Source organism: Monopterus albus, unplaced genomic scaffold (genome assembly GCF_001952655.1).
Source record: "Monopterus albus unplaced genomic scaffold, M_albus_1.0 scaffold153.1, whole genome shotgun sequence".
Taxonomy (NCBI): domain Eukaryota; kingdom Metazoa; phylum Chordata; class Actinopteri; order Synbranchiformes; family Synbranchidae; genus Monopterus; species Monopterus albus.
This window is the reverse complement of record NW_018128033.1, coordinates 366,620-389,480: the sequence shown is the minus strand read 5'-3', so window position 1 is coordinate 389,480 and position 22,861 is coordinate 366,620. Positions and strand designations below refer to the sequence as shown.

The 22,861-nt window shown below is 40.9% G+C and overlaps 1 protein-coding gene across 1 annotated transcript in view; it reads right to left on the bottom strand.

Annotated features, from left to right (window-relative positions):
* ptpn4a (protein tyrosine phosphatase non-receptor type 4a) overlaps window positions 1–22,861 on the bottom strand; it is a 60,974-nt gene that overhangs the window by 32,361 nt on the left and 5,752 nt on the right. The window contains 1 exon segment of the mRNA XM_020614895.1: window positions 5,464–5,618. Within this exon segment, the coding sequence (XP_020470551.1) occupies window positions 5,464–5,601 (138 nt within the window). The 5' untranslated portion in view covers window positions 5,602–5,618.

Genomic DNA, 22,861 nt, shown 5'->3' with positions numbered 1-22,861 from the left:
TTAGCGATTTACACCTGTGGATTCATCTTTTTTTTTATGTAGGTTAACTATCTGCCATCAGTCATTATTTCTGCACCGCAGATACTAAAAAGTTGTGACTTCTGAGACAGAAGCAGAAAACACAAAGAGAGGCAAAAAGAAAAACACAATTTACTTCAACAGTACAAAGTATACTACATTATACAGAAACACTAGACCTAATAAGCCTATATCCTCCCTTGATGTGAACCTATTAGCATAAAATAAGAGTTATACATTTTCACAGAGCAATACGTTTCACTTGCTTTTCCACTCAGTAAAAATGGCAAAATTATAATGAGATGAGCAGCAGAGAGAGAAGAGTCAGTTACTACTAAAAATTATTATGAAAAAAGAAAGAGAGACAAAACTGACACAGTCCATCATCCATCTGTGGTGAAGCTGGAACGAAGGAGAGACGTGGAAAAAGGAAGAGGAAAGACAGAGTTCAGGAAAGTGATTGAGTCCTAGGCGCTTTAATGTGGCCAGTAGCTACAGAACCAGAAACACCTCAACCACAACATGTACAGGCTTCTCAACACATGCGCTTAATAAACCAGTCCAGCTTAATCCAGTATCTAAACCGTGTTTATTTAGAAAAGGAACTAAAGATGGAAACACAACTACAACACTGCAGCCCACACATTTTGGGAATGGTAACATTACAGTATTGTCACGTCCAAACTGTTGTATTCTTGCAATAGAACCAGTCAATAAATTGTCATAATAAACAGAAGCTAAAGAAAAATGAAAATAAGGTGGTAAAAGAAAAAAAACATGACAGAGAGGGATGGACAGACAAGGGGAGGAGAAGGCAGAGATGAGGATTAATGCCATAATAATAGAAAAAGGGAGGAACGATGTATTAAACAGTCTGTTAGTATCACACTGTTTCATGAGAGAGTAGGAAGGGCGACAGGATAAACTGTGGGACCACAAGTGGAGCAGAAATTTACACCTGATCCTGCCACGGACTGTAACTCTATCACAGCTCCCAAAGGAGAACGCACAGAACACACACACTGCTCTTGTCCACCTCTCCCCTTTCTCTAAGTGACACACCTTTTACAGCTCAGCTTATGTGAGTAAAATGTGTGTGTGTACGTGTGTTTGTGTGTGAGGTGAGAGCAAATGGAATGACAATTGAGAAGGTAGCCCTCTGGGATCACCAGCGTACACCAGGTCTTTTCCTGGTGCGCACTGCTGTGCACGTGTGTCAGCCATCTACTACTGTCAAAGCCTTGTTAAGTGTGAGTCAGCTCTGAAACCCTTTGTGCTCACTTCCCTACATCTTTACTACAGCGTCTGGACGATGCGAAAAGAAAATTCTGGGTTTGATAAGTCGTTACGCCATTTTTATTTCAACATTAAAATCTCATACTACATTAGTGTTGGAGGATTTGTAAATATACAGTTAGCCTTTTTCCGTTTCTGCCTTTTATCGGCATAAAGCCACTGAAAATGCATCTTTGTTCTCCAACACAGCTCAACCCAAAAACACTGGCGTTTTGTTGTGCTGCTGTGACCTAAAAAAAAAAAAATTGTATTTATAATAATACATCTGACTGACATGACGTGCTATTTCTGTCTTTTCTGTCGTTTCACTTTTCAATCGAGGATCAACTTGTTAAAAAATGCATGTGTGGACAAATTAGCGGTAACATCAGAGATTTCCTGACAGGGCAACAAATAGACTGGCTACTTCAGTTTCAGGCTGACGAACAGAAAAACCACCCGAAACATCTGATGATTTAACCAACTGACCGGGGTGAAGAGACAAAATGTGGAAGTGAAAACACATGCAAACCTTTGATATGATGCTTCACCAAGTGCAGCTATTCACACACTAGTCTGAGACTGTGATTTTCTGTGAGAGTGTGCCCACTGCTTCCCCTTTGTATGAACCAGCTTTTCAAGCTGGATGTGGGTGCCCTCTGTGTACTTCTTACACCCCTCGACCCCTGGAAACCCATTACTGCTCTGTGTGTGTCTGTGGGTGGGTGTGTGTAGGTGCTAACCTCATCTGGTATTCTAAAAGCATGAGAGCCAAATGTGCAGTGGCTGCAAATGCAAGAGGAAACAGCTATACATCAGCTATACATTGTTAAAACTGAGCCAGGAACACAGGCACGCATGTCTACACACACACACACACACACACACACACACACACACACACACACACACTTTCACATTTTTCGCTATACTCTGACAAACTACGATGGCAGCAGCTCCATACTGTGGCTACCTTGTGGACTGGCTACTCAAGCAAAAAGAAAAAGAACAAGTGAAAACAAAAATAAGAGGAAGACAGAGAGTCACAGACATGTAGAGAGGGGGGAAAAGAGAAAAGGAGTGACTGACGACCCACTGCGTGAGATAAACACTCTTTGTGCAGTTCACCAGCTCCACTAACTGAAAGTGTCTGTGTGTGTGAGAGAGAAGACAGAAAAGAGAGATGTGGCGATAGAGAGAAATCAAAGCACAAGGGGCTGGCTGAGAAAGTGCGAGCGGGAGATGCTCTGGTACATTTTTATGTTTCACCCTTTGGGTTCAGGGTTTATCTGCAGTGCAAGAGGGGAGGACGTCCCCAGACATCAGTAACACTGAAATCCAAAGTGACATTAGAGGGAAAGCACCACTGTTTCCATGGCAGGTTAAGAATTTGCTTCCCTGCCTTACACACCTGAATATGGTGTTTGTGTCAAAGAAGGATGGAAATTCAGGAATGTGTGAGGAAGCTTGTCCTGACAGGAAGAGACTACGTGAAGGAGGAGAAGTTGACATGTACCTGTGTGCTTGCTTAGCCTCCTCATATCTGTGTTGTGGTAGAAGGTTACATTACTTTCTGTCTATGAATAACCAGTGAACATTTTCTGCATATGAATGTTAAGAGGCCATAGGGTTCAGCCACTACAGAAACCACAGCTGTTCAGACTAAATGTCTAAGGCTCTCATCGTCAGCAGGTTATTTCCCCAACCTTCGTGTCTATTCCATTCAGAGGCCTCATTCAGCACTAAGTTACAAGCCTTTTGACAGCATTGCCCCTTGCTGCTCATTACTAACAGCTACTTGGTTATCAAACAGCACTTGCAGATAGCTGGGTGTTTATGTGGTATGTAGTGGCTACTATGGATACTACTGCATTTGTCACTGAGAATAAATCCTTCTTCTGGCCCTGCTTTGGTACTGAGATGGATCAGTAACGGACCATTTTTGATTTCTTAACTTCTATCAAGCATTCAAGCTGCACCAGGTTCTGCTGCATACTGCTTTGTTTCAGTCGCCAAAGGCTTCCCATCTCTAAGGTCATCAGTACAAGCCTTCATGCGCACCCCTAGCGCCATGAGCATTCCGGTTTCCATGACAATAAGCGACTGCTCTGGAACGTCACTCTCCACTAGAATCAAGGCCAGCCGGCCAGTGAGAGGATCAACAGAAGTATTCTTGCTCTCAGGATGGCTTGCCTTTCCAGGAAGTTACTGCTGCTGCAGGGGTCTGATCAATGACACTGTCAGAGAGACTGACAGTGACCGAGGTGGTGGTAAGTGGTGGGGAGACGCAGCCTGGAGCGGCAAGCAGAGAGGGAGGAAAAGAAATAAGGGGAGTAAAGATTTTATAGACAACAGTGAAAGAGAGATTCACAAGTATCACTAAAGTTATCATCCTGATGACTTTGCAGCTGTGCTCATAGGTGCAAGTACAATGATTTCAGTGTTTAGAACAACAAAAACTAACTTTCTCAGGAGATGTACCATGAAAAGATCATTCCCTATGAATTTGAATATAAAGCCTTAAGAACAAAAAGCATCCAAAACTGCAGTGATTGCAGCAGAACAGAAAATAGATGACAGGAAGTGAAAGACAAACTGGCATGTGACAGACACCATCTTTGAGACTCACTTCTCTCTCACAGTTAAAGGAAAATGGTTTCATCGTTCAGCATGTTGAATAGCACAGTCATAATGAGCATTATATTATTTGTGTATCTTTGTCGATATTAATGTACACACAGACTTCAACACCCACAAAATGTGACCTGTCAGAGGGGGTGTTATTATTGGAATTGTATTTTCTGACTCAAAGGGAATTTCCCTGCTCATACTGTCATAGCACAGATCACACACAGACGGTGACAGAGAGTCACACAAAACACAAAAACAGAAAAAGGAACTGTGTTACCCAGTGAAGTGACAGACGGCTGTAACCGCGGTCACAAGCAAAACTGTCACCTGGCTTTGGTCAAAGCATAAAGCACGCACGCACACACGCACACACTTCCACTGAACTCAAAGCTTCAGCACCAGTGAAGAAGAACACTGAGACCAGTGGGGAAAACAACATTTTAATCTTTACAACAACAAAAAAAACGTGTAGGTTGCTTGTTAAATGTATACAAACATGTAGGGACATGAGGAAGAATTTCCCCACCAACTCTCAAGTTAATTTGAGGTGGGTTTGAGAAGAAATTTACAGTAATGTCTGAAGTGTAGAGGGAGGAGGTGGAGCAGAGCTGGTGTTCTAATGTCTTGTTTATCTCGTTGGGGTTTTGCTCACTTCATGGCTTAAAGAACATCTCTATATTCTTTTTAAAGTATCAAGTGAATTTGATGGGTTTTCATCAATTGTATAAAATGGTATTTCATTAAACATTTATAGGGCAATGTGCATAAAGCTCATATTAAAAGATTTTTTTTTACAGTTCCCATAATGTGGGAGTCTGGGAAATATAAACAGGAAGTACGCTGTTGTCACAAAGTCGGTAACTGGAGCCTCTTTTTGTACTTTTTTTTAACCTAGAGTTGTTGGCATTTTGCTGAACTGAAATAAGCTGAATTGACCATTAATAGTTCCTCTTTGCGACATATGGATGTACAGACAGCCACCACTCAATTACTTTAATAATGAATAAAACCTAAAATGTGATTTTTCTCAGGCGGGTTCTGGAGTTTTAAAGACTGTCCTTATTCACAATGGAAATCAGAGATAATGAGATCTCAATATGTGCATTATGTCTGTATGTTCACACCTGACTAAGCGAGAAGCCAAAGGAAGAGTTTAAATTCTGACACAAACACATGATTCATATCCCTCTTGTGTCCTGGTGGGCAGATGTGCCTCCGTTTGAAAACCTTTGTTCCACATTTTCTAATTTGTCATCTCATTTCCACAGAACACATACAGACATGGAAAACACACTGGGCGACAGTATAACGAGAACATATTGGCAGCCTAAGTTTACAAGCATCTAAAGCAGTACGGTTTTTATCATGTTACTGTGTTTTAATTAAGGTTAATTAAGGCTCCAGCATATTTGTTGACAGCATCATAAGGTTCCTGCCTCAGTCAAGCTGTTTTAACAGGATGGACAGATTCTACTATTTGTTTTCTGACTTTTAAACGTAGTTAATCAGATTGTACAGTAATTGAAGGGTGGTACTTACGCTGACTTTGAAGGCCTGGACAGTGTTGTCCAGCAGCAGTACGTTGCACACAACTTGTGTGTGCTGCCTGTCTCGCTCCAGCTCTGTCGCCCGGACATTGTAGGATCTGCCAGCAGGCAAGCGGAAGCGCGCGCTCATCACGCTCCTACCAGGGTCTGCAACAGCCAAAGACACAGCAGTGAGGAGAAAACAGTGAATGAGAGCAGCAAGAGGTGAATAAGAAACATGACTGGGGGGCATTATTGTGAATTCTAGCAAAAATATCAAACCGCCTTATTGTCCACACACTGTGCAACACTTAGATGTGCTTCAGGTAATGAAAACGCTCTGTGGTACAGGCTCAATCCCATTACAAAGAAAACAATAAGCCAATATAGAGTGAGGCATGATGCTGTTTTCTTCCAGATGCCTTAGTGAAGGAAGCCACACAGGAAGACAAGCCTGTACAAGCAGAGTGAAGCCGCAAAGACCTACTGCTTCATAAGAAAAGAATGTCAATGAGTAGGCAAGGGGCAGAATCCCTAGCAGGGGATGTGGAAACTGCACAGCGGCTCGGCAATAAAACGCTCAGCAGCAAGTAGAAAACAAAATGAAAATGAGAAAAACAATTCAATCAAAATGTTGACAACCCTCTATGTTTCATCATTTCACTATGTGACTACTTTAATCTTCACAGCATTCTAATGACAAGTCCACTCATCAGGTGTGAGGTTCGACTTTTCGTATGATTCTGAATTTTATCATTTTATCATCATGCCTGGCCGGATTGGCTGACATGATGGGTTGGTAAACTGTGGCAGTGCAAACAATGGCTGAGGGTGCCCTGCCTGCTCATCAGTGGAAACAAAAAACAATAATTCAATCTGAAGCTGGCCCATTTAGAACAAACCAAAGCCCCTTATTACTGAGGCTACGTCTGGCTGCTTTCCATTGCCTCCCTGAACTGCAAACTGCCTGAATATGAATTCGAGTTTACACAGATTAAAAGCCTGTTTGGAGTATTACTTTATGCTACACTATGAGAATCAATAATGAAGATTCTACAAATGAGATATACTGTAACATATTAATTCGTGAGCTTTAGAGATGCTGCTAGACAGATTGTGTTATCTTTGGACACACACAGGCCAGTTGTTTCTGCACCAGTTTCCATTTTATATGCTAAACTAAGCTACCCTAACCAGCTGCAGGTGGTAGCTACATATTTAGGGTACAGTCATGAAAGTGGCATCAGTTATCTCATCTAACCTTATGCAAGGAAGCAAAGCTTTGGCCCTGCACTGTCTCACATGTCAGTTTTTGTGTAGCTGCTGTGTTATTTATTTAGCCATATTCCGTTGCTGTGGGTTTTATGTCCCGTCATCAAAAGCTGCTGTATGTGTGCTAATCGCTCTCTGTGAGTGTGTTTGTGTGTATATACTGTATGCATATGTGGAGTGCTTTCTGTGTGCCTGAGCTGTTTATCATACACAAACCCTTATGGCCACCGGCACATAGTGTGCACGCTGCATATGTGCATGCACACACACGTGAGGCCTGTCGGTGCACCTCCAGACTTTCAAGCTACACGCAAACGTGAGATTACACTGCATCTTTAACAGATGGCTGCAATATGCAGTGTATAATTTATTGCAGACTTTGTGTGATTGTAGTTTGAACACAATATTGTCATTCAACAAAATATGAAGGGCAACTATCAAGCACAGAAAGTACAGAAACAAAGACGGTCGTAACTGTGAAACAGGTTGGAAACATTACACATCTAAAATGGGTATTCATGTATTCACAAAATGTGTCTAAAATTCATCAACAACTACAAACACAACAGTGTGACAGTGAAGAGGTCTGAATGCTTTCTGAAGCCACTGTACAACTACACCTGTTTTTACCATTCACAAACAAATGGTTAGCGCAGCTCAGCAAAACACTGGAAGCAGGGAGAAACAGACACACTCACTGTTCAACAGGAACAGAATCCATGCACCAGCACCTCTCAGGCTCACTAAATAACGTTTCCTCGCATTTGCTGTATCCATACAAAAAACTGAAGCTACTGTAGAAATATCATTATTATTAAATAGCAGAATCAGCACATACTCAAATATAAGTACTCACACTTGTCTGGAATAAAAGGGGTATCGGTGCATTGCACTGATTTTACACATCAAGACCAGATTTACAGCAAAAGGGAGTACGTCTTTGCCCATAAAAACAGTTCTGTAGTGATCCATGATGATGTCACCAGGGCTACTATGGTTAATGGAAAGTTTCACTGTATTTATAGCAGTGGTGTAATTAAGACCATCTCCACTAACTAATGTCAGAAGAAGTTCTTATACATCATTAGCCTACACAGAATAATGCAGAGGCTTTACATCACGCAGTAAATATGAGTGAGGTAATCATTTAGCGTATGTCGGTATCTTGTAAATATCTTGTAAAGGAAAATAATCTGTATGCATCAGATTTAGTGTAGCAGGTGCTTACCACCCCTACACAATTTCTTAAAGAAACTGTGCAACACAGTGGGGGTGTGGAGTTTGAAAGACAAGTGTGTTTACTTGGCAGGAAAGGTGTGACAAAGGGATGCTGCATTACAGAGAGTGTAGGATCCATTGGAGGACAGCTAGCAGGTGACATCTAACCAGATGTGAAGCTGATGATACTATAGGTTGTCATGGTAAGATCAATATACTCTGATTGCCAACAGAGTAGCATGCACCCCACCATGCACGCTGATGCCACAGCACTGTCAGCTTAGGAAACAATGAAAAGGAGCAGAAAGCGATGCTGAGATGAAGCCATGCAGAAGGAGATGAGGGCCGAGGGACACTCTCCTATCACCAGTTCAAGCTGAGAAGGAGCCGTGGACTACACAGATGATGAGCTCTGACATGCACACTCTCTCCACAGGCTGCATCGCCTTCCCTCCCTTTTTCCTGTCCTAACATTTTTGTCTGCCAACCAGTTGAAGACTATTTAAAGACCACAGTACTGGATCATCTCTGTACAGTGCAACCATTTAATCACAGCTGAAGATGTTTTTCTCCAGTTGCACCTTGACATGCAACTTCAAATGATTAGTCTAATGTATAAATATGTTTACAGCCCATCAATGACCAGTCCCAATTCTAATCATCTGTTTTCAGGCTTATTTATGAGCTTATTCACCTCATTTTAAGTTTTGTTCTGTTGTATTTGAATCTCTTTTTTGGTTCCATCTTTTCCTACTGTTTTCTTCACTATCCCATCCTTTTGTCCTGTTTTCTATTGTCCTGCATACTGTTCTCAGTGTTCTATAATTTTCTGCTCGGCTGTGTTCGTTTCAGTGTTGCTCTGCTGAGCTGGACAGGACAGCTACACTCCCCCTGAGAGTACCCTCCAGAACTCCGGAAGCACGCTACCATTATTGCTTCCTGCAGTCAGCAGAGCTTACAAACAGGTCGGAGTGTGTATGTGTGTAGGCTCTTGACCCTAAAGCTTCCCTCACTGGTGGCTCTCCTGACTTTCTCATCTTACTGCCAACACAGGTGTTCCTGTGTTTGTACACAGGAACACATGCCCTTTGTATATCAGGTTGTGTATAACTCTGCTGTGTCAGAATACACACAATGACAAAATTACCAAAACTATCCTTCTTATAGCAAAAGTCTTCAAAGGAGAAGTTACACAAGGAACCCAATCCTTTCCTGATTCGAATATGGGCTGACTACTGAACCCCATATGCATATAGGTATTGGTTTTATACCCCCAATTTCTTCAAGGAAACTCACAATACAGGCTCTATGTTTTATTTCTATCCCTTTGTGATGCTGTGGAACAGTTGGAATAAGAGATGAGCAGTTAGGACTCCCACAGGAGCTGCACATCACTGTTCCACACTGTTTCATAAAGTGGAAACTAGGCCACAGACTAACAGGTGGTCAATTACAGATGTGTGCCACTGTGTGTGTGTGTGTGTGTGTGTGTGAGTGAATGAGTTTGCAGACAGCTTTTTTTGCGATAGTTTAAATAAGAACACAGAAATGAAACATGTACAATTCAGATTTCTCCATGGGCAAGACCCTGTGTAGTATATTACTAATTCTAAAAAGCCTGTTCCTGTTGCACCCACAGTACAGTTGCCCATCCTCTTACCTACCCTTCTATATATGCCTACACCCTCCCTCATTCACCTTTTCCATTTTCACCACCTTTTCCCCTCACAGTATTTGGCTTCACACTCCCCCCACTACCTATGATTCACCCTCCATCACCCACATGCAGCCACCCCAATAGTTCTGCTGTTTTTATATACTGTGGGGCAACAACAACAGCAGGCAAAGTGCTGTTTCATGTCTGCATGTGTGTTAGAAGGATTTAAACAAAGCAATTGTATGCCTATGGGAGAGGAGCAGTGCCAATGAAGTTGCAGCTCTAGGAATGTAGGCAGCAACTGACCTCTGACCTCCTTTATGGGGAGCCATGTGTGGCCCTGGCTGATGGTAAAATCATACGCTGCTGTATGTGATCTGATTGTTGTAACCCAAACAGTACAGTGATCAGTTGCGTTTTGCACTGGGTGCGACTGCGTGGGCCAACTACTAAACTCCATGTATGTTTAAAAGTAAATAAATAAATAAAATGTCACTGTAGAAATGCTCAGCAGATGCACCCATAGCAAAAAGGTCCTTTTGTGTTAGAAGTAGTACTAATCTCTCTAACATGACCCCCAAAAACATAGCAGCACTCACAGCCAATAAACCACAAGAAGATACAGGAAGGAAAGAACAGAGACAGGTGAAAGAGAGGGTGCTACCAACAAAAGAACGGTGAGGAGTAGCTCAAAATGAAACGCATTGTGTCGTTTGTGCTGAATGTGGCTACTCCTGGAAATACTAAGTTTGTAACCTCATCAAATAACTTTAAGCACAAAGCCATAAAGCTTTACAGTGATCACACAAGGCACAAATTATGCAGCGATTCTTGTGTTGTTCGTAAAGTAGCTCCTCTACCCACGTATTTTCAGCACCAAGAGAGCTGAGCTGGGTTCAGGAAAGCCTGTGACATCACCAAAGAGGAGCTTTCCTTTACAAAGTTTAGATCAGACATTTTTCTCCAGGAAAAAAGGTACAAATAAATTCCACATACACAAAAGGCAAAGCATGCACCCAGTTCAAACTTGAACTGGGGTCATGCACGTGCAGTTTTTCAGTGCAGTAGGTGATTATAATGAACACTGTGGGTCCACTTCCAATTAAGTAAGACAAGTCGATTGTACTAATCATGAATGGTCAATATCTAGTCAGGTTTCTCACCTTTGGCCTCAAATTCATTACAGTTAAGTTACACAGACTTGCAAATGCCTGCAAACCTCTGCTTGAACTCCCCTGGAAGAAACCTTCCAGTGCATGAATGAAAAACCTGAGCCAGTCTGCCCTAGTGCATTATTTAGGGAAACCAATCTAATGCAGGTCTCACCTGCTTACAGCCCTTTTATATTTTTATTTTAACAAGAGTCATGGCCTACAACAGGAATAATCCCACCTGATATGTCTTGACACTAAATGTTAAAGCCACTTTGACACATTTTTGCCTGCAAAAAAGGATCAACATGTGATTTCAGTTGGAATTAAAGGGAATCCATTCTGATAATCAAAATGTAAACAAAAACAAAGCACTTCTGCAATGAAAATGCCACAAGGTGCCTTTTAGATGACATGCTCCAACTGTACCTATGTTCTGTTTTGCAACAAACACGCAATACGAGAAAACTCATGCATCAGTAACATCAGTGTGTCCTGTGGATGTCTGTCCTTGAATATCTATGAATAACTAATCCAATCTTTTTTTTTGTACCTACTGTACATCTTAAGTAACTTTACTAACATTTATTTTTAATGGATTATGAACTATTTTAGTACCTGCTGTTAGACTTTGTTCTATGTAATGGTGTTATCCAGTCCAGGGTTTCCCACAGACCTATAGGGATTTCTTTTCAAATGAAATTCTAACTTCTAGTGATAACATATTATACATGACAAGGCTAACAAGCGTCCTTACCTAATGCAATGGAGCTAATTCAGTACATGTCAGCTACATTCTGCTCTCTCCATTGTTACTGTTTACAAGAATTACTCCCCGACAGAGTTATAGCCTACTTCATGTCTTCTTTGTGGACACTGACCTTATCGATGGCTGAAACTACCGTCCTGAGTTAACGGCACAGTGAAATGTCCAATCAGCTGATTAGCTTGGTGATGCTGTCACACAACAATCACACAAATGTTTGTCCAAACACTGATTGCTGATTGACAGATCACTCCCGTTGCCAGCTTAAATTTCAGTTTGAGATCAAGTCACCTCTTTGTTATTTTTCAGTGCATCTAACCCACTGCCGCAAAAACACTTAGCCGCTGTGCTTAAGCCTTTTTATGGTAGGGAAAACTTTGCAATGGTATAATCAATGTACAAGCCCTTAATGAAAGACACAAATGTATTATACTGAGACTATTCAATCCTCACTTAATATAACTTGTAAACATTCAATAACCAGTGTGCGATTGTTTATCTGCTGGTGACAGTGGTAACCAGGTAATAAGTAAAAGAGCTGCTCAGAACATTATTTTTTCATTTACAACAAGACTGATTCCTGATTACACAGGTCTAGTGCCTGCTCAAGCTAAATATGACTAAATATTAAGCAACTTAATACCACAAGGGTCAAATGAGGTCACCACTCATCTTAAGGAGTGTGGGACTAGACGATATGAATAAAAATCTATCATAGCATGTTGTTCCAGTGCTTTTCAGACCTATCCTATCACAAGTTCAGTTGTGGTTTCATGTCACACAGACTACAGACTGCAGTGCAATACAACATTTAACTGTTATTAGTTACACTTGTGTATGACAAAACAAAATGTCATCTGTGTAAAAGATCAACACAAGCCGAGATGTAAAAAAAAAAACCTGCCTTAGTTTAAACAGTAACCCAGTGTAATCCTCTGACAGCTGACAAAGTTGTGACCCAACCCTGCAACTGTGTACCAGGTTTGACAATTGAGGATTTAAAAATTGGTTTCAGATGCATTTTTTTTCCTTCAGAACATAAGAAAACCACTCCTAATGTTTTCCTGATTGTGGCTCTTCGTCATTTTCCTTTTCCTTTCCTCCTGTCAGTAGGGCCTGTGAGTCCATTATGCAAATAACAGCAGCCAGTGCCAGGATGCAGCCACTGACAAACACACACACAGAGCCATTCATACAAGCCAACACCTGTCACGGAGACTCCTACTGAATCAAAGATACAGTCTATAATGAAGACTGATGCACATTTGCAGCAGTGGCTATAGTCAGCTCAGTGTAGACAGTGTAAATACTGCACTCATGTCCTCCAGAAGCATCTCCCCTAGACATCATAAAGTCCTCATCATAAATTCATGCAGTGCACACACCTTCTCTCTTCTTTCCTTGCACCTTATAGCTTCCATGTTCTTCAGCTCTCCACTTCAAGCTGATCCTCAGCAGCTACACTGCTCTGTCTCATCCCTATTACAAGCCACTTTCTGCTCTTCTTTTCTCAGGCTGTTCCTTCCACTCTCTCTCCATCTCTTAAGCACACTTTTATAATCAAGTCTTTTGAATGTTGGCTTTGTCGGTTTGTTAGCTTCCTAATCTACTCTGATTTTGCTGTGAACACAGATCACATCAGTGGTCAAAAATGGTTTGCATGGCTGCACAGAACGCAGGCGATAACAAATGGTTACAGATGGAGGTCGGACATGTTGGGGCAGAGACAACCACAGTCACACCACTATATAACTTCTTCTGGTCAAACTCCCTCTAATTAGAAACACGTATGCTGGATTTGAAAAAGCACCATCCTGGCAACTATATTGGATTAGGATGTTTCATTCCATAATTTAATTAATAATTTCATATTCATGTGACAGATTTTACAGTTGTGGTTTTCAGTCTATAAGACAACACTTAGTTCACAATAAAACAATGTTAAAGGTTGTAGGAACAAAAGATCTCTAATAATTCACACAATTACCCATTATGCACACAAATATACACTTGTTCTTATTAAAAACATAAGAATTGAATATATCCACTAATACCCAGAGCAGTTCCAAACACACTAAACATATCATTTATGAAAAAGAAAAAAGCCCAACTATGAAAAGTTTCATCTAAGCACTTTAGTCTGATTATGTTGACAGTATTATGAAAGCCGCAGTTTTTCACACAACGAGGTTTTTCCTCAGGGCCTGGGAAACACAGTGTGACCTCACTTGATGTTTTTAAATTTGCATAAAGGTCACAGCGGTGGCTGGCTGGCAGTGGTGAAGAAAGCTCAATTTTTCAGGTTCCCTGCTTTCAGCTAATACTACAGGGAACAACTTCCCGGTGCTCTGTGAATGTGTTAACATCCAGCTGTTACATTTCCAATTATTCATTCACAGTGTTCAAGTTGTACTGTGTAACAACAGTACCAACTCAGCCAACAGTCTAACCTTTGAAACAAACATTAAAAGGCACGCAGCTGGTTCAGTGACTGATTTAATTCACTGACAGCTTATTTTCCATTTCTCTGAATTATCTCACAAAGCTTTTTTTCTCCCAAACAGGTAAGAAACCCGTAGCTAGCTCTGCAGGCAGCTGTGTGATGCTCCTCATAGGTGACGGCTTATAAAGACATGATACCCTAAGTGGCCTTGGCCTAAGTGTTTTTATACAGCCTGGACTATTAATTTAAGTTGAAAGGGGGTCTTGAAGATAAAAAAAGATGATGAAATAAAGGTCAACTTTACCTGGGCTGATGAATCAAATATTTATCTAGGTCTGTCAAAGTGGATAGTGATTTTATAAACACAGCTACAAGTCATTATCTACCATTGCTGCCATGCTGTGGGAAAAATGAAGAAGCTAAACTGAACACACAGATAAAAACTGAGAGGTGCAATATAGTCCACTTATATAGCAAGAGGCCCACTGCTTGACAGTAATGTATGCACACACACAAACACAACAAAAACAGAAAGCAGAGAAAAAGATGCAAGTTTGATTAAAGTAGCACAACTGCTGACACTGCCACCTCTATTTTACCATGGGTGGTGTTCTGAGCATGGCCTACATTTCCACTCACATCCACCCAAGCCTTCCTGGCCCAGGAGCAGGAAGGCTACGTGTTCGCCACCACCCTCCTGCTGCTGCTAAGTTAAGTTAGCAAGGACAGCAGCTCAGTTACAACAGACATTATCGACACTGACAGAACCAAAAATGCCTTTAACTAGCTGAAGAATTTAAAATGAAATTCAACCTGTGTTTTGGTCTGAACTCTTGTGTGCATTCATTCTGTTCAAGAATTTAAAACGTCATTTTCTAGTTTCTCTGTTGACTAAGATTTTGCAAAGAAAACTTTTTGACAGTGTTTCAAACCAAGCAATAATCTGATTATGTCATCATATCGCAAATGTAAAAATAAAAATCTGACATATCCAATCTTTCACAAGCCAGAAGTACAGTTGTGGTTCAGTAGAAGCTTCTGTAGGCGGCTCTGTCCGTCTTGTTCCAACTGGTGTTACTCTAATTTAAGATCTATCTGAGCCACCACTTGAAGCAAGCATGTATCAGTATGTAGTAGGTTAATGAGCCTAGTTAATGAGCATTAGGATGTAAAAGCTCTCTTCAAACCATGCACTGTAAAAAAAAGCTAACACATGGAGGCACATGCAGACAGACACACACATATTCATATGATCTTGACTCTTCAAACCATGCACTGTAAAAAAAAAAAGCTAACACATGGAGGCACAGGCAGACAGACACACATATTCATATGATCTTGGGTTTTTTGCATTTTATAGTTAAAGCTAAATACATGTGTCTGTTGAATATCAGCCTACATTATCCATCCACACCTCCTGTTGCTCTTACCCTTTCATGCTGCGCATTAAGCACCCTCCATCTCTCATCCGGTATGTGAGGGTACATCTGACTTTTACTTTTCAGTTGTATGTGTATTGTGGCTATTGTACTGCCTTGTGGAGAACTGTATTGTGTAGTGTGAGATTATTGTACTGCAATTCCTGTTGAATGCAGTGGTGTTTTGTGGCTGTAACCCAAAAAATTCCCTCTTGGGATTAATAAAGAAAATCTTATCAACATCTCATGCACACAATCAAATGGGTCTTTGACAAGGATTGAGTATTGGCTGGAGAGGTATCACAGTACACCATGCGAAGTGTCCTTGGGCAAGACACTGAAACCCAGTGGCCATTACCATCAGAGTGCGAATGATTGTATGGGCAGCTGGGCAGCCATCTGTGTATGTCTGTGAATGGGGTAAATGGGTAAAGCGCTTTGAGTGTGCAGAAAAGCACCATATACAGTAAATACAAGCACATTTCCCATTTGAAAGGTCCCAAAAGCTTTAACAAGTATCTGGTTCCAAATTGTTAAATGCCCACAGTTTTGCTGGATAAAAACAAAGGCAACAAAACATATACACATATGCCCACAGTTTTGCTGGATAAAAACAAAAGGCAACAAAACATATAACATGTACAAAGCTGTATCATGAATTTTAACTCTAATCTTTGCTACACTGAATCTTTGGGCCAAAGCTGAAACAGCTGCTGACCATCAACACTAAAAACAATGGAATTACGTAGCGTTAAGCACTTTGATACTGATCATGTGAAAGCAGCTTTAGCACTGACTGAATGCACCAAGGCACACAGAGGTTTAGGAGCGAAAGAATCGCCATTAACTATTCTAGCTTGTTATGCAGTGGCATAGGGTGCAGGACAACAGTACAGATTTGTTGGGGAAAGTGGACAGAATGACTTGAATTTCTTAGGAAAAAGGCAAACACACTAAATGCTGTTGAAACAAACACTACGGACTGGGACCAGACATCACTGTTAATATACAAACAGCATAATGATGGACAGAATACTAGAATTAAGTGACTCAAAAAGGTGGAATATTATTATTATATGAGGTGTTAACTGTACATAGTGGGGGGCTGTGTACAGCACTGTGTGCCATTAGAAGCAACACCAACCCAGACAAGTCTAATATATGTAACTGTACTCAAAATAAAGGCTTGATTTTGAGAACAATAAGGTAACAAAATCTGTAGGTCAACAAGAGGAGAGCGTGCAACAGTGTCATGATGACTACAAGATTTAACTAATCCCCTCAGGTTGACTCCAGGCTGTTCCTGTACTTAGACGCTATAGCTGCTGAGGCATGCTGCATGCACGCACACACACACACACACACACACACACACACACACACACAGCTAAACCAGTCAAAACTAACCTCATCAAATTTCAGGCCATCCCATCTCCTGCTACACCACTCAAGCCTTTTTTCTAAGTCTCAGATATTCTATTCTCAATCTTTCCTGAGAAAAAGACTTAGAATGTGATTGACATTTAAACCAAGAGAAAGACAAGGGGGTAGTTGAGTAATAGGAAAAGGCTTTTATCATCAGCCTCATGCTTTACTGGCCAGACTACAGTCATTTTCTTGGAAACTGCACCTCCTGCTACTGAACAGTTGTGCTAAAATGTGCCCATATTATCCACACAGTACTGTCTCCACAAGGTCACTTGCTCAGGCACTGAAACAAAATTGCCTGATGTGCCTGATTATTTTTTCATATTTAACAGTGAATTCTCAAGGTCTCTTCAGAGAAAATACACTACAACCAAACTAGATCTGTGTATTACAGATATGAAATGAAAAAAATTGAGACAAAATGACTAACATATTTCAGCATCGCAGCCTGTCAAAGGGCAAACCCACGGCTCTTCAGTCCCTTCCAAGGAATGCATAGTTTGCGTAAATTCAAAAGTGGAGTTCATGATTAAACAGCATGTTTGAATGTATTATATAGCTCATATATGTTGAGGTGTTAGGGGATGTCTCTGTACCACGGGTTGTATGAAGAGGTGAAGATGAGGAGATAGAGGTGGGTGGAACACATTGTGGTTAGTAAACAGGTCCAAAACAGGAAAGCGTGGGCCCAGCAGACAGTCACCTCATACCTTGTATAATGTTTCCACACTGTAGAAAATAAGGTTAGCTGCCACTGAAAAATACTGAGACAGCAATTTCTCACCTTTTTGCACATCTTGAAGTATTAAGGCTTAAATTAACATGTGGATCATCACCTTAACAACCAATATGATCTCCCAGCACTCAGGCCTTTTAGATTTTATTTCTGCTAGCATCACTCAAGCCAGTGCACTGTCTGCATCCTGACATAGTAGTGAATGCGGCTGGATACAGATTAAAATTTTACAATTAACTGTGATTCTTGTTTGAACAAATCAATATCAATTCTTGAAAGATCAATCTCTCTGCACCTGTGCTAAACGTTAACGTATACAGACAGACAGGCATGTCTTGCCTGGTTTTTTTGTATGTAAATTCAAAATTAAAACTGAAAATAGTGATTTGTAAATCATCTGTGACCTGTTTTACATTGAAACAATACAGCAGCACATTCTTTGATGTGATACCTCACCAATTTTATTCTTTCTTCAAAATAAACACTCACTTCAATTCTGGTGCCTGAAACACTTTCCAAAAAAAGTTAGGACAGTAAAGCGTTTACCACAGTGAGATGTTGCCGTTCCTTTTCACAACACTTTAAAGGCGTTTAGGGACTGAGTACACAAAGTGATTAAGTGTGTCAGGTGTCAATGCGTCCCATTTCTCCTGCAAAAGTCTTAAGGCAGGCAACAGATTTACACATCACTATTTCATTTTTAATTTTGATTTGACATATCGTCCCAACTTTTTCTGATTTGGGGTTGTATAAACACTGCTGATTCCTTGCTGATGAGCCTACATGAAGACAATTTTTTACAGTACATTTCCACTGTCAGTCAGCCTAATGAAGACCGTGCTGTCCTCCTGCTGACAGACAGCTGCTTACAAGAGGTGCTGCACGGAGGTCGGAGTCAGTGTGGACTGATCTGATCAAACACTCAAGTCTCACATTTCTGCTGCTCATGTCAGGTTAAAGTTAGTAGTGGCCGAAACCCACCATTAATCCTTCTTTAACAACCATTAATCCTTGTATAAGTAGTAGGCTACTATTAACGTTAGCCCAAAAATAAGCTGGCACTTCGCAAGGCAAGTGAGCGAGCTGAACTGTGCATGAAGTCCAGCACAGACATCGACAAAGAGCAGAAATTGTTCTTCAGAAGAAAATGGGCTACAAATAAATCACATACACAAATGGCTAAGCATGTGAGCAATTCATCTGTTTATACTTCAATTGAAATATAATAGCCTCATCTTCATCATCATAATTATCATCATGCACACAGCTAGGCTATAGAGCACTGCAGTGACAACATAAAAAGAGCTGGAAACTTGTTCCAGCGGTGATTTTCCAATTTATTGTGTTCCATAAGCTTCCTCTCTCTGAATTTCATTATAAATACAGGCTATGCACAGTAAGGTTATTTAAGATAATTTATGAAAAATACAGATTCTTTTGCATTATGTGGTAAAGCAGAGGTGGTGCCACAGAATCTGGTGCTGGTACCACCATCTGAGAGACGTATGAAATGTTAGTCTGGAACCCTGCATGTATATCGTGGACCATGTATTGAGATACAGATTGACCCGTGTGTGAGAAAGAGATACGCACCCCTACAATAGCAAACTGACCAATAGTAAACCAGCCCTCAGCACCACCTGCTGTCATTATTTAGTCAGCCATATACAGTTAGCACAATTTCTCAGCTCCTCTACAAATCAACACTGGAGTGTTACTGAAACACAACCAGGCATATACTAAGATATTTAATATCCAAAGAAGTTCTCAGCTGTAGCATTTGAAACTGGCCTTCAAATAGCCTCAGGAGCAAACCTGAACAAAACTACAAAGTAAAATAATTGCTGCTCACAGCAGTGGTTTAACCAGTGTTCATCAGTTGCCAGGTTGATGCTTGCACAAGAGGTGCTAAAATGTGCACAGATTCATGATCCTGTAATTAATGTGTCTTTGACTGAAGTGTCCAAGAAATGTCAGGTATTGTCCTGTTGCTAGCAGCTTCCATGCTGGCACACAGGCTGATGGAGACAAAGCAGGCAGAGCAGCCGTGAGTCAGCCAGAGCCAGCCCCCTGCCTCATGCTGAAATCAGAGAAACCACAAGAATGTAACAGCTTCTGTTATTATCCCTCTGTGCTGCCTGCCTGATAGGCTGCCCCAGAAAATAGCAGCAAGGCTGCCTGTTTCTCTCTCCCTCACACAATCTTGTTCTCTCTGTCCTCTCGTTCTCATGTCTCACACACACATACACAGATTCTCCCCGGGTATGACTGTCCATTTTACTCGCTTTCTCTCTGTGCACACATATATATACACTATATAAGCTCATGCACACACAGTACCTGACAGTGCAAAATCAGATAGACAGCCATTTGTTTCTCCTACTGCTGCAAACCTAAGGCTGTCATATACATATAGACATACGTGTTGCCCACAGACACACAGTGGAACATTTTGACAGAATAAGAGAGCGACAAACTGATCTACTGTCCGATACACTCCTGAGATTCGGTAACTCTCTGCTAGCATGAGCATAACTTTACACAGGTCACTTAAATTTTCAGGAAAACAAGTCCAAATTTTGACTAAATACAAAACTTAAGATTTGTTGTACACTACCAATAGGTAATGTTTACTGTTTTGATGGAATAAGTACATTTTAACAAGCTGTCATGCTAGCTAGCATGCAAACCACACTATCATCTGATTATATTACATTTCAGCTGTCAGCTTAACAATAACAATAAAATAAAATCAACGTATCTTACTACTACATTTACAGAAAAGAAAATAACAGAACACCTTTGTAAAAGGTTATAAATTTAAGTTGCACTGTCTCTAAACATGAGACTAAAGGGTCCAAGAATGGATTTGCTGAGTAGTTTACTGTGAAAAAGTTAGCTTGAGGAAAGGATTGTGAAAGATTCAGCCAGGCCCAAGTGTCAACAAAAGAACACAGGGAGGTACGTGTTAATGTTTGCATGTGTGCTCTTCTGAGTGACCCTGGCTCACATGGGGGACACACCCTCATAAAAATCATGCCCAGCAGCCTTTGTAACCAGATATCTCTCTGCATGGTGCCAATGTTTCCCTCTTGCTCTCTTTGTTGAATTATCTCACATGCTCAGTGACAACATTTTTGGAGCCCATATCTACATTCAGCTTGTGCCGATGGACAAAAAGAGAAAAATATGAAGAGTCAGAATTTATTAACAGCTTTGTCTGGAACAAGCTGGTCATGTAGTGTATGATTCAAGACAAAAATAACAAAGAGAGGGGAGGCGGGATGAAAGGAAAACAAGGCTAACAGTGGAGAAACTGGAAGTCATACGGGATAAAAACAGCAACACTAATGCCTTGTGTTTTTAGACTGCTCTGTCCGCTCTTGTTTGAGTTGGATATGGAATCCCTTTGCACTTCCTCCACAAATCTCCAAGCAAAACAAGCAGCGGATAAAACTGGGTTTTTACCATCTAAACTGTTGATGTTCCAGAAATAGCCCTGTCAAGTGTCACACAAAACAACACACTGCATGTCAAAAATAAAAAGAGGGCAGGAAGCTAAAGGTTTTAGAAACATGGAAAAAGGTCTACTTTATTAATAAATCATGAAACCCATAGGATATGTAACAACAGTGAGTTTTGAATTACCTAAAGCTGAAGTTTTATAACCTCTAACATCACCACTTTTAAGATGTATGATTGAAGCAGTTAAAAAAATAAAAAGAAACACAACGCCACCTTGGTAATTCTCATGAGGGGAATAAGCAGAATGAGAAGCACCATCCATTTTTGGCTCTGACCACTGTTCTTAAGCAACTGTGGCCTTTCACCTCCTGAGATATTCAAGGCTGTAAGCAGCTGTTTCAAAGACAGACCTAAGGATCTGTAGCTGACACGGGCCCACACACGCTAAGCTCAGGTTGCACAGGCAACAGGTTAAAATGGGTATGTGGCAGTATTTGCTGTTTGCAGAACAAATCACAATATGCTGTCTAGAAATGGTGTGCTGAAAAGTGCATGTATTGCTGCATATGTGCACTTTGGAGGAGAAAGGGACGAATGATGGTGAAGGAAAGGACAGGCCAAAACACGCACTGGAGCAGTAAAGAGGTATTAGCCAGCTGTACTCACATACCTGAGGAGGATAGAGGTGGGGGCGGGGATGCTGTGGAGAGAAGTTCTCCATCTCAGATGAAACATGTTTAGGTATAACCATAATATAATCTTCCTGGTGGTCAGGAAGGACTGATCTCAGACTAACGCCAGTTTGTATGTGGATGACTTACTCTTGTTCTGGACACTGACCAGGACTGATGCACTTATTTCTACAGTAACACCTGTGCAACTAAATTTGTACAGTAATATGTATTTAGATTCAAATGAGGAAGCTCAACCCCTAAACCCTGTGCCTAAATTCAACTAAGAACATCAAATCGCTCTCTGCTGCTTACAAACACGTCAACATTACAAAACAGCTCAAACAAAATCTTTACATTTTATTTGTAACTCGTAAAGCAAATTTTCATCTATCATCCCTACCAAGGGCACCCATGACTGCCTTTAAATATATATAACATAATGTATATATAAATCTGTCTCAGCCAGTTAAATGAATAGAATAATTGGGATTATTTTTCTAAGAATGACTAATCACTCATTTAGTCCATGCTGGACAGGAGGGGTCACAAGGATTACCTTTATTTGTTAGAGCTTTTAAAGAGAGCTACAGATGCTAGAGACTGATGTCTGAATTCTTCTAAACCTGTATTTTATACCAGTTAACATTAGTTCACATATTCCATCCACCCACAGTTTCCCCCGTCCCGTTTCAGTTTGCCCACCTGTCCAGCACCCTTTTCTTCCACCATCACCAACCCCAACCCCAACCCCACCCACCAACAATAATCTAGCCCTGCGTTTGTCAGAAACTGGGTTAGCACCTAAACTTTATGTGACTCATAATACGGCCACTGCAGAATGATGAATTACAACTGACAACTAGAGCCACTCTTTATGTTGCCAAGGCTTTCAAGCTTGTGGGCTAGTGGAGTAAAAAGTCAAGCTCCCTTAATGAATCAGAATGTTCTCCAATTTCTGAAAGGGTCTAAAATTAACAACTTGCAATATACTATGGGCCAAGAGTGAAAACAGCACTTTTCATTCTGTAATTCGCCAATACAAAGGGGATGGATTTTATTGTTTGTTTCATGCCGAGTGCCACCTGGCTTTGTTTCCCAAATCCACACACTGGCTTGTCTCAGAGAGACACCTTTGGTAAGCGCTGAACTAGGCAGCCACTGTTCCCAGTGAGAGGGAGGGAGA